At 57.0% G+C, this 10,417-nt stretch overlaps 1 protein-coding gene across 2 annotated transcripts; it reads left to right on the top strand.

The window, feature by feature from the left end:
- Positions 1 to 355: 355 nt before the first annotated feature.
- On the top strand, positions 356 to 6,428 carry LOC140399927 (zinc finger and BTB domain-containing protein 3-like). 2 transcript variants are annotated; one of them, XM_072489411.1, is made up of 2 exons: positions 356 to 761; positions 4,717 to 6,428. In XM_072489411.1, the coding sequence occupies exon 2, from the start codon at positions 4,777 to 4,779 to the stop codon at positions 6,190 to 6,192; it is 1,416 nt and encodes a 471-aa protein (XP_072345512.1). In that variant the 5' UTR covers positions 356 to 761; positions 4,717 to 4,776; the 3' UTR covers positions 6,193 to 6,428. The 2 variants fall into 2 exon arrangements, with proteins under 2 accessions (XP_072345512.1, XP_072345511.1); XM_072489410.1 differs by having other exon boundaries at positions 357 to 860.
- Positions 6,429 to 10,417: the final 3,989 nt, after the last annotated feature.

Here is a 10,417-nt window from a genome sequence, read left to right on the forward strand (position 1 = left end):
GACGGTTCTTCGTCTCGACGAGGTCGCCCCTCATTCTTCTCCGCCCTGGAGAGGGCTCGAGACCCCTGCAACATTTATGAAAAAAAAAATTGCAATGGGGAAAAAAAAGTTTGGATGTAAACCCTCCCTTCCCCCCAATCTGGGAGAGGTTGCTGGAGTGGAGGAGGTGGGCATACGGGGAGACCTCCCGGCCGCAGGGTGGCGCTGCGGCCGGCGTCCTGATGAATAGGTAGCTTCTTGCCGCGCAGTCGCACCTCCTTGGCCTGAGTGACGCTACTTCCGGTCCGCCGGGCTGGGGGGGAGGGGAGGAGGCCGCGCCTGCGCACTGGACTCCGGCGGACAGCCCAAGCGCCGCGTTCGGAAGGTTTTTTTTCTAGCGGCGGGGCGAGCGGCCGGCGGCGGCCTCCGGGGGCGGGTGGAAGCGGGAACGGAACCGGGCCCGGGGATCGGAGGGGGGAAGGAAGCCGCTGCTCCGACATTTCTCCCCCTCCCCCCACTTCACCATCGCTTTTATTTTTTTCCCTCGTTCTCCTCCCCGGCAGCGGTTTGTGAGAAAGGACCAATCGGAGCGAGGGCGGCCTGACTGACAGCTCGCCCGGCTAATCGAAAGCGAGGGCGGGCCCGAGCGACGGACTGATCCACCAATCGTTAGCGACGCCGATCCGGATTGGCGGCCCGTGCGACCAATCGAAAGCGAGGGCGGGCCTGGTTGGCGGCCCGATCAACCAATCGACAGCGACCCCGACCCTGATCGACCAATCGTGAGTGAGGCCAGCACTGACCGAACAATCGGGGAACGGCCACAGAGCGCCCATTAGCTGGCTACCCGAGAGCGAGCGTCCAATCAGCGAGCGGAGTGGGTGCGTGTCTCTGTTGTGAACTGTCCAATGGGGAGGGTGGGTGTTGCGGGCTGGAGCTCTGTCCAATCAGATCCCCTCAGAGGGCAACTGACTGACCACTGGGCTTCGGCCGGGGTGGCTCACGGTCCAATCATCTCCTGGAGGAGGGACTTAGCTCAACAATTGGCCCCTCCTCGGGACAAATAGATTGTCCAATCAGATCCTACAACCCTCCCTATCTCTGTAACCTCCTACAGCCCCTACAACCCTCCCTATCTCTGTAACCTCCTCCAGCCCCTACAACCTCCCTATCTCTGTAACCTCCTCCAGTCCCTGCAACCCTCCCTATCTCTGTAACCTCCTCCAGCCCCTACAACCCTCCCTATCTCTGTAACCTCCTCCAGCCCCTACAACCCTCCCTATCTCTGTATCCTCCTCCAGCCTCGACAACCCTCCCTATCTCTGTAACCTCCTCCAGCACCTACACCCCTCCCTATCTCTGTAACCTCCTCCAGACCCCACAACCCTCCCTCTCTCTGTAACCTCCTCCAGCACCTACACCCCTCCCTATCTCTGTAACCTCCTCCAGCCCCGACAACCCTCCCTATTCTCTGTAACCTCCTCAGTCCCCCTATCTCTGTAACCTCCTCCAGCCCCTACAACCCTCCCTATCTCTGTAACCTCCTCCATCCCCTACAACCCTCCCTATCTCTGTAACCTCCTCCAGCCCCTACAACCCTCCCTATCTCTGTAACCTCCTCCAGCCCCTACACCCCTCCCTATCTGTAACCTCCTCCTGCCCCTACAACCCTCCCTATCTCTGTAACCTCCTCCAATCCCCTCCAACCCTCCCTATCTCTGTAACCTCCTCCAGCCCCTACAACCCTCCCTATCTCTGTAAGCTCCTCCAGTCCCTGCAACCCTCCCTATCTCTGTAACCTCCTCCAATCCCCTCCAACCCTCCCTATCTCTGTAACCTCCTCCAGCCCCTACAACCCTCCCTATCTCTGTAAGCTCCTCCAGTCCCTGCAACCCTCCCTATCTCTGTAACCTCCTCCAGCCCCTACAACCCTCCCTATCTCTGTAACCTCCTCCAGCCCCGACAACCCTCCCTATCTCTGTAACTTCCTCCAGCCCTGACAACCCTCCCTATCTCTGTAACCTCCTCCAGCCCCGACAACCCTCCCTATCTCTGTAACCTCCTCCAGCCCCGACAACCCTCCCTATCTCTGTAACTTCCTCCAGCCCTGACAACCCTCCCGATCTCTGTAACCTCCTCCAGCCCTGACAACCCTCCCTGTCTCTGTAACCTCCTCCAGCCCCGACAACCCTCCCTATCTCTGTAACCTCCTCCAGTCCCTACAACCCTCCCTAGCTCTGTAACCTCCTCCAGTCCCTACAACCCTCCGTCTCTGTAACCTCCTCCAGCCCCAACAGCCCTCCCTGTCTCTGTGACCTCCTCCAGTCCCTACAATCCTCCCTATCTCTGTAACCTCCTCCAGCCCCTACACCCCCTCCCTATCTCCGTAACCTCCTCCACAACTCTCCCTATCTCTGTAACCTCCTACAGCCCCCTACAACCCTCCCTATCTCTGTAACCTCCACACCCCTACAACCCTCCCTAATTCTGTAACCTCCCGCGATCTCTGCCTCCCCCTCCAATTCTGGCCTCTTGGGTATCCCATGATTCCCATTGCTCCACCTTTAGCGGCCCGTGTCTTCAGCTGCCTGGGGGGGGGGGGGGGGGGGGGGGGGACGCTGGAATTCGTTCCCTGAACATCTCCGTCTCCTCCTCCCTCTCTCTCGCTCACATGCAACTCCAAGCAGTGAAACGTGACGCGTTGCATTTTGGTGGGACGATGGGAAGGCGGCAGGTGTAGGGACGGGGAGAACCAAGCTTCAAACCCCTTTGACGGGGGGGGGGGCAGCACAAGTTGAGATCGTTGTTGAAAGCAAACACCGTACAACATCCGTGGCACTTTTGCTGAGGCCAGAGATGGGAAGCAAGGAGGTGATGCTGAACTTTGAGAATACTCCGGTTCGGCTCGGCTCCGAGTCCCAGAGCTTTAGGAAAGTTACCCCGGCCTGAGACGAGGTTTATTTGAACGATGCCGGGGCTGAAAGATTTTGCTGACGTGGAGAATTTGCAGAGACCAGGACTGTTCCACCTCAGAGCAGAGATTAGGGAGGAGATTGAATTGTTTTGTTTTGTTGAAAAAATTTAATTTCGAGTGCCCAATTCTTTTCTCCCCCCCCCCCCCCCCTCCCAATTAAGGGGCAGTTTAGCGTGGCCAATCCACCCATTGTGGGGGGTGAGACCCACACAGACACGGGGAGAATGTGCAAACTCCACACGGACAGCGACCCGGGTCCTCGGCGCCGTGAGGCAGCAGTGCTAACCGGCCGTGCCGCCAGAATTGTTTTGACTGAGTGAATATGGGGAAATTATTTGCAGTTGGCGGGAAGGTGGATAACCAGAGGGGGACACAGATTGTGGGGGCACAGCGAGTTGTTGTGATCCAGAAGGTGCTGCCTGAAAGGGTGGTGGAGCCAGATTCAACAGGAACTTTCAAAAGGGGGGGATCGGGGAAATACTCGGAGAGAGGGAATTTGTCAGGATATGGGGAGGGGGAGGGGGGGGGGGGGGGGGGGGGCTGTGGAGGAAGAGGGACTAAATACCCATTTTAATGGTGAAATATCTGGCCTCCAATCCGTGGGCAGAAAGTGATCAACTCTCTCACCGAGGCGCAGTCCGCAAATGGTCTCTTCCTGCATCGTCCTATAAATGTGCCGGGGCGGAGGAGGGCCTCCAGAACGTGAGAGTCCCCTTTGCCCAGAGAGTGAGGGAGAATGCGGAACTCGTTCCCCCCAGGGAGTGGTCCAGGTGAATGGTAGGAGCCCTTCCCCGTGCAGGAGTAGTCCATTTGGCCCATTGAGTCTGCACCGGCCCTCTGAACGAGCACCCCTCACCCAGGCCCCCGCCCCGCCCTATCCTGCACGTCTTTGGACACTAAGGGGCAATTTAGCACGGCCAATCCACCTAACCTGCACATCTTTGGACACTAAGGGGCAATTTAGCACGGCCAATCCACCTAACCTGCACATCTTTGGACACTAAGGGGCAATTTAGCACGGCCAATCCACCTAACCTGCACATCTTTGGACACTAAGGGGCAATTTAGCACGGCCAATCCACCTAACCTGGGCAGCACAGTGGAGAGCACAATTGCTTCACAGCTCCAGGGGAGAAGAGAACGCACAGACAGTGTCCCGAGACCGGAATCGAACCCGGGTCCCTGGCGCCGTGAGGCAGCGGTGCTAACCGGTCCCTGGCGCTGTGAGGCAGCGGTGCTAACCGGTCCCTGGCGCCGTGAGGCAGCGGTGCTAACCACTGTGCTGCCCATATTGATACATTTAAGGGGGAAGCTGGATAGAAACATGAGGGAGAGAAGGATAGGGGTGATTCTGGCGGGGGATGAAGATGGGAGTGGGAGGAGGGACTGAAGTGGTGAAAGGGCTGAAAGGGTTAGATTCCGAGGACAGGCCGCACAGCATCCTCTGCCTCATGAGTCAGGAGTTCGGGGGGGGTGGGGAGGAGTTCGGGGGGGGTGGGGAAGGGTTCGGACCCGACTCCCAGGCCCCACAATACAGGCCGACCCTCCCGGTGCCCGTACCGAGGGAGAGATCTCGATTCCGATCACACCGATTCGTTGGCTCATAGGAACGGCCAGGGGTCGGAGAAGGCGCTATTGAAATGCAGAGGGCGGAGGTTCAAAGTGGAGGGTTGACACTGGAGGGCGTTGCCTTGCTGTACGCGCGTGTGTGTCGGGAGAATGCTAATGGTCACTTAACGATGGTTCTTCTCACCCCGGTCTAGGATGAGCCAGGCCCGGAGCTCCGCGTGGCACTGAGAGGACCGCCAGCTCGCCGCGCGCTCATGGAGTTCCCCGATCACGGCCGCGTGCTGCTGCAGAACCTGCGGGACCAGAGGCAGCAAGGCTTCCTGTGCGACTGCACGGTGCTGGTGGGAGCGGTGCAGTTCCAGGCGCACCGAGCGGTGCTGGCCTCCTTCAGCACTTACTTCCACATGTTTTACAAGGAGGAGGCGGTGGGCAAGCGGGACGTGGTGGGCCTGGACGACGAGATTGTCACGGCGCCCGCCTTCTCGCTGCTGCTGGAGTTCATGTACGAGGGCCGGCTGCGGTTCAGCGGCGCGCCCACCGAGGACGTGCTGGCCGCCGCCAGCTTCCTGCACATGAACGACATCGTTAAGGTTTGCAAGAGCCGCCTGAAGGCCCGGGCGCTGGCCGAGGCCGATAGCACCAAGAAGGACGAACTCCTCGGGGTCTCTGGCCTCTCCGCTGACTACAAGGGGGTGGTGACGGCGCAGCTCCCCCCACCCAACCCGCTCTATGTCTCCGGCCGGGCGGAGGGAGTGCCCCCGCCCATCCCCCTGCTGGACCACCCCATCGCCGACCGGGACTTGGGGCAGTGGCCCTCGGATCCCGCCGACACCACGCAGCCAGGCATGGAGACCGAGGCCTACAGCAGCAAGCTGGGCAACGTGCTGGCCAGCCCCTCCTCCTCCACCGAATCGGCCATCCGCTCGCTGGAGGGCACCGCCACCTGGCAGGGGGAGCAGGACGTGGCGGCTGAGAGGGGCGGGCAAAGGGGCCCTGCCCCTCCCCGGCTGGCGGAGAGGGGCGAAGAGGGGGAGGACGGCGACCTGATCACGGTCAAGGTGGAGGATGACCTGTTCTCGGAGGACGAGGACCTGCCCGAGGAGGAGGTGGCTGCCGTCTGCTGCCCGCCCCTCGAGGACGTCTTCCAGGTGGCCCCGGGCTGCTGCCCGCCACTGGAGCCCCCGGCCGGCCACATCATCATCTCGGACGAGGACGAGATGCCCTCGGAGGACGACGGCTACCCGCACCACGGCCTGTACTGCGCCGGGCTGCCCTCCTCCTCGGCCGAGGGCAAGCCCTACCCGGACCTGGGGGGCGGCCCCAACGCCCTGGCCCTCTCCGCCAAGCTCTACTTCCAGGACCTGCCCCCGCCGCCCGGCTCGGAGGACGACCTGCCCACCTGTGCCGCCTGCGGCAAGACTTTCTCCTGCACCTACAGCCTGAAGCGCCACGCGCTGGTGCACACCCGCGAGCGGCCGCACAGCTGTCGCTTCTGCCTCCGCCGCTACTCCCAGTCCGGGGACCTGTACCGCCACATGCGCAAGTACCACAACGCTCACGTCTCCTCCTCCAGCACCGCCACCACCAGCATCGGCGTCACCGGTCAACAGGACTCTCCCAATGGGGGCTGGAAGTGGTTGGACAAGCCTCCTTCGGAACAGTGGAAATGAACCACCCCCACGACCCTCTCCCCCCACCCCCCCCTTGTGTACTCATGTGTCGATGGACAATTTTCAGAGCTGCATAGTTCGAAATTTGGAGAAAAAACAAACACCACGAAAACTGGAAAAAAAAAATCTTTTAATATATATATCTATATCCGGACCAGCTCTCCTGTAAAATGACCTCTAAATTAAATTCAGCCCCAAGGAACGAGTCCAGTAAAAGCTGTACATTCGAGGAAAAATCTTGTGTTTCTGATGAATTTTCTTCTGGTTTTTTAAAATCCTCTCTCTCTCTCTCTCTCTCTCTCTGGGTCAAATGGGAACAGCGTTGGGTTTTGTTAATGCATTAAAACGATCTTGGATCTACTCGCAGAGCCCTCGGTTCCCTCGCACGTGGCCGTGTTTAACAATGGGAGCTGACTATGTATACGTTCCCCGCTCTTTTGTTTTCCGCGAAGGTGGCTGCAGCCGTGACCCGATGGGGCGTTGTTTGGGGGCGGGCGTTGTTTGGGGGCGGGCGATGTATTTCTAAGGGGGACTGTGAACTGCGGACTCCACTCAAGTGGTGGAAGCAAGGTCGGGGTGTGCGACTGTACAGTCGCGGTGAGTTTATGTCCGGTGCTCCCCGCTGTCTTCACCCCGTTTGGTTTTGCCGACTCGGGATTCGAACCTGGCCCGAACTGTGGCCCCCTTTCTCACACCCAAGAGGCGTTTCACAGCGTAGGAGGCCGTCCCGTCCCATCCTGTCTGTGCTGCCCCTTTAAAAGATCGATCCAATTAGTTCCTATCCCCTCCTTGCACCAATATCCCGGCAAATTCCTCCTTTCCGAGTATTCCTTCGATCTCCCCCTTTGAAAGTCCCTCGTGAATCTACTTCCTCCGCCCTTTCTGGCTGCACCTTCTGGATCACAACTGAGTGTTTAAAAAAAACCCCACAACATTCTCCTCGAAATCCACCCTCACGCCAACTGGGAAATACTTTCTCCTTACCAACTCTTTTCACTCCTCAACGGAGCGTAGGTCACAGACAAATTCTCTCCATCTAACCCCATCTACGGCCAACCTCTCCGGTTGTTGCCGTGTCCAGCCCCCAACTCTCACCCCCGCTTCATTTTTAGTTAAATTTAAAAAGGGCCCAATTTTTTTCTTCTATGGGTAGCGAATTGTACAGATTCACCACTCTCTGGGTGAAGAAATTTCTCCTCCCCTCAGTCCTCTAAAAGGTTTACCGCTTATCTGTGCACGAATCGCAAAAAAGTTGGTTTGCAGATGCAGCGGGTAATTAGGAAGGCAAATGGAATTTTTCCTTCACGAAATGAAATGAAAATTGCTTCTTGTCATGAGTAGGCTTCAATGAAGTTACTGTGAAAAGCCCCTAGTCGCCACATTCCGGCGCCTGTTTGGGGAGGCTGGTACGGGAATTGAACCGTGCTGCTGGCCTGCCTTGGTCTACTTTAAAAGCCAGCGATTTAGCCCAGTCTAGAGGGATGGAATTTAAAAGCCAGGAAGGTTGCGTTGCAGCTGTATCGGGTGCTGGTGAGGCCGCACCTGGAGCACTGTGGACAGTTTTGGTCCCCTTGGGAAAGGATGTACTGGCACTGGAGGGGGTGCAGAGGAGATTCACTCGGTTGATTCCGTAGTTGAGAGGTTTAGCTTATGGGGAGAGATTAAGTAGACTGGGACTATACTCACTGGAATTTCGAAGAATATGGGGGGGGGGGGGATCTTATAGAAACATAAAATTATGAAGGGAATGGATAGAAGCAGGGAGGTTGTTTCCACTGGCGGGTGAAAGCAGAACTACGGGCCTCCAAATAAGGGGATTTAGGATTGAGTTGAGGAGGAACTTCTTCACGCAAAGGGTTGTGAATCTGCGGAATTCCCTGCCCAGTGAAGCGGTAGAGGCTATCTCGGTGAATGTTAAGGCAACGATAGATAGGTTTTTGTACAGTAAAGGGATTAAGGGTTACGGCGAGCGGGTGGGTAAGTGGAGCTGCGTCCACACAAAGATCTCATTGAATGGCGGAGCAGGCTCGAGGGGCCAGGTGGCCGACTCCTGCTCCTAGCTCTTATGATCCCTACCATCGAGGACGTTCTTCCCGTGTCGTCCTGTCCTGTCCAACCCTCGGGCTTTGGAGGGCCCCAGGGCCTTGTTTTGCCTCCTATTAGTGATGAGTATTTGGCCGGTGTCTCCGAAGCAGCCTTCTGTTGATGGAAGGGCTGGTCCGTGTTTCACAGCCATACAGGAGAACGCACTTTACTCCAGCCAACCCCCTCCTTCGTTTCGAACGCACCTTCCCTGCCCCGCGGAGAACAACCACAACTGCTCCCCGTCTTAAAGAGGAGGACAGTCTGCTCCCCAATCAGGCACGTGACGATTTCTTTCGTCACATTTGACGAATTGGTCAAATATTAAATAAAACGGTTGAGCGGGGTGGAGCAGAGCTGTGGAAGGTGTCTCTCTTTATCCTCCCAACATCCTGCCTCCGGGGAGGGGGATATGGATATTTCCCACTCGCCCATTCCCGGAAGACAGATGTGTCTGCGGACACATCCTGGCATTGACAATGGGGGTGGGTTCAACTTGCACGGAGAACTGTCCGTCGCCATTCAGCCCATCACCTTGCTGCCGGCCCTCCCGGAGTGGCAGAGAGTTAGTGGGGGGGGGAGGTACCAGCACACAAAACATTCTATCCCCCCCCGTCCTCATGTGCCTGACGTGTAGCAGCACGGCAGCACAGTGGTTAGCACCGCTGCCTCACGGCGACAGGGACCCGGGTTCGATTCCGACCTCGGGTCACTGTGCGGAGTCTGCACATCCTCCCCGTGCGTGCGTGGGTTTCCTCCGGGTGCTCCGGTTTCCTCCCACAGTCCAAAGATGTGCAGGTTAGGTGGATTGGCCGCGCTAAATTGTCCCTTAGTGTCCAAAGATGTGCAGGTTAGGTGGATTGGCCGCGCTAAATTGCCCCTTAGTGTCCAAAGATGTGCAGGTTAGGTGGATTGGCCGCGCTAAATTGCCCCTTAGTGTCCAAAGATGTGCAGGTTAGGTGGATTGGCCGCGCTAAATTGCCCCTTAGTGTCCAAAGATGTGCAGGTTAGGTGGATTGGCCGTGCTAAATTGTCCCTTAGTGTCCAAAGATGTGCAGGTTAGGTGGATTGGCTGTGCTAAATTGTCCCTTAGTGTGCAAAGATGTGCAGGTTGGGTGGATTGGCCGTGCTAAATTGTCCCTTAGTGTCCAAAGATGTGCAGGTTAGGTGGAGTGGCCGTGCTAAATTGTCCCTTAGTGTCCAAAGATGTGCAGGTTAGGTGGATTGGCCGCGCTAAATTGTCCCTTAGTGTCCAAAGATGTGCAGGTTGGGTGGATTGGCCGTGCTAAATTGTCCCTGAGTGTCCAAAGATGTGCAGGTTAGGTGGATTGGCCGTGCTAAATTACCCCTTAGTGTCCAAAGATGTGCAGGTTAGGTGGAGTGGCCGTGCTAAATTGTCCCTTAGTGTCCAAAGATGTGCAGGTTAGGTGGATTGGCCGTGCTAAATTGTCCCTTAGTGTCCAAAGATGTGCAGGTTAGGTGGATTGGCCGTGCTAAATTGCCCCTTGTGTCCAAAGATGTGCAGGTTGGGTGGATTGGCCGTGCTAAATTGCCCCTTAGTATCCAAAGATGTGCAGGTTAGGTGGATTGGCCGTGCTAAATTGCCCCTTGTGTCCAAAGATGTGCAGGTTAGGTGGATTGGCCGTGCTAAATTGCCCCTTAGTGTCCAAAGATGTGTAGGGCGGAGGGTATGGGCCGAACAACGTGATTCCATATTCATGAGTGTATTTTGTCTACGGCTAATTAATGTGCACAGTTTTGGTCTCCTTAGGCGATGAAGGCGGGTTTGGCTTGTGAAGAAAGTTTGGGGCCTGTACCTGTTGGGAGTTTAGAGAAACAGGAAGTGACCTGTTTACAACGTGTAAGATTCTGAGGCGGCGGTGGGGGGCACTTTTAGAGTAAGTGGGGGGCTCCCATTGAAGAGGAGGAAGAATTTCTTATGAGCTTATTGAATGGCGGCGCACACTCGAGGGGCCGAATGGCCTCAATCCTGCTCTGCTATTACGGTGAGGGGCATAATATATAAATGGGGGCAGAGTCACTCTCGGTGACCAGTCCCAAAGCCAAGGCAGGGGCAGCAGACACCAGAAAAGTAGATTTAAATCCACGGTACATTTCTTTTTAGTAAGAGCCGAGTTTAATT

This window comes from Scyliorhinus torazame, chromosome 24 (assembly GCF_047496885.1).
Source record: "Scyliorhinus torazame isolate Kashiwa2021f chromosome 24, sScyTor2.1, whole genome shotgun sequence".
Lineage (NCBI taxonomy): Eukaryota > Metazoa > Chordata > Chondrichthyes > Carcharhiniformes > Scyliorhinidae > Scyliorhinus > Scyliorhinus torazame.

Bases quoted from the DNA above. Each gene is read 5' to 3' on its own strand.
- LOC140399927 (XM_072489411.1), top strand. From the start codon at position 4,777: ATGGAGTTCCCCGATCACGGCCGCGTGCTGCTGCAGAACCTGCGGGAC.